Source organism: Apteryx rowi, unplaced genomic scaffold (assembly GCF_003343035.1).
Source record: "Apteryx rowi isolate R43461 unplaced genomic scaffold, aptRow1 scaffold_3230, whole genome shotgun sequence".
Lineage (NCBI taxonomy): Eukaryota > Metazoa > Chordata > Aves > Apterygiformes > Apterygidae > Apteryx > Apteryx rowi.
This window is the reverse complement of record NW_020449676.1, coordinates 1-1,487: the sequence shown is the minus strand read 5'-3', so window position 1 is coordinate 1,487 and position 1,487 is coordinate 1. Positions and strand designations below refer to the sequence as shown.

Genomic DNA, 1,487 nt, shown 5'->3' with positions numbered 1-1,487 from the left:
GGCTCGGAGTACGAGACGATGCTGACGGAGATCATGTCGATGGGCTACGAGCGCGAGCGGGTGGTGGCCGCCCTGCGCGCCAGCTACAACAACCCGCACCGCGCCGTGGAGTACCTGCTGACGGTGAGCGCCGGACGCCCGCCCGCCCGGACGGACACCCGGACGGACACCCGCCCGGACGCCGGGGCCCTGCCGCCGCGGGGGAGGGGCCGCCTGGACGCCGGGGCCCCCCCCTCACACCCCTCTCGGCCCTGCAGGGGATCCCCGGCAGCCCCGAGCCCGAGCGGGCGCCCGTGCAGGAGAGCCACCCCCCGGAGCAGCCGGCGCCTGAAGGTCGGTGGGGCGGGGCCGGGCGGGGCTCCGCCCTCCTGTGGGTGGGGCTTGTGGGCTGCACACATACCCCCTCCCCTCAGGGCAGGGGCTTGGGGCACCTGTGTTGGATATGGCTTGGCTAGGGCTCCTCTCCCCCAGGGGGTGTGGCTTGGATTGGCTCCTCCCCAGGGGTGGGGCTTGGTCAGACCCCTCCCCCTGAGGGTGTGGCTTGAGGCCTCTCACCAGGGGGTGTGGCCTGGACAAGCTCCTCCCCCAGGRACCTCTGCTGGGGGGAGGGAGATTCTTACAGTGCCTTGTGCAGGGTGGGGTTTGCAGAGGCTCCTCCTCCCCCGTGGGGGGTGTGGCCTGTGGGCCCCTCCCCTTGTGGGTGTGGCTTAGCGGGATTCAGTTGCTTGGGGGCGTGGCTTGGTAAGATTCCACTGCTCCATTAGCTTAGAGGTATATCTATGAGGTAAGTACCTCCTCCAAGGGGTGTGGCTTGAGCAGGCTCCTCCTCCTGGGGGCAGAGCTCGAGCAGGCTCCTCCCCCCAGTGGGCAGGGCTCAAACAGGCTCCTCCTCCCATGGGGGGTGGAGTCTGAGCAGGGCCCTTCTGCTGGGCATGGGGCTTGGCCAGGCTCTAGGTTCTCTAGAGGTGTGGCTTGAGCAGGCTCCTCCCCCCGAGGGTGGGGCTTGGTCAGGCCCCACCYCCTCCTGGGCGTGGCCCGCAGTGACAGCCCGCCCCCTCCGCAGGGGAGAACCCGCTGGAGTTCCTGCGGGAGCAGCCCCAGTTCCAGAACATGCGGCAGGTGATCCAGCAGAACCCGGCCCTGCTGCCCGCCCTGCTCCAGCAGCTGGGCCAGGAGAACCCCCAGCTGCTCCAGGTAGGCCCCGGACGCCTGGGCCCCGCCGGGGGGGGGAAGGGGGGCCACCCCACCCCCCCCGCCTCGCCTCACCTTCCCCCACCACCCTGCCGCCGCAGCAAATCAGCCAGCACCAGGAGCAGTTCATCCAGATGCTGAACGAGCCGCTGGGCGAGCTGGGCGACCTCGAGGGCGAGATGGGCGCCATCGGTGACGAGTCGCCCCAGATGAACTACATCCAGGTGACGCCTCAGGAAAAAGAAGCCATAGAAAGGGTAAGGGGGCCCACGCGTGCCTGGGGGGGGCGGGGTTGG

At 70.0% G+C, this 1,487-nt stretch overlaps 1 protein-coding gene across 1 annotated transcript; it reads left to right on the top strand.

Moving 5' to 3' along the window:
* Positions 1 to 6: 6 nt before the first annotated feature.
* On the top strand, positions 7 to 1,464 carry LOC112968771 (UV excision repair protein RAD23 homolog A-like; the record flags this gene model as incomplete). Its single annotated transcript, XM_026071325.1, has 4 exons — positions 7 to 123; positions 258 to 333; positions 1,064 to 1,194; positions 1,293 to 1,464. Coding segments are annotated over exons 1-4 (484 nt in total), but the record flags the coding sequence as incomplete, so codon positions are not given.
* Between the last annotated feature and the right edge of the window lie 23 nt (positions 1,465 to 1,487).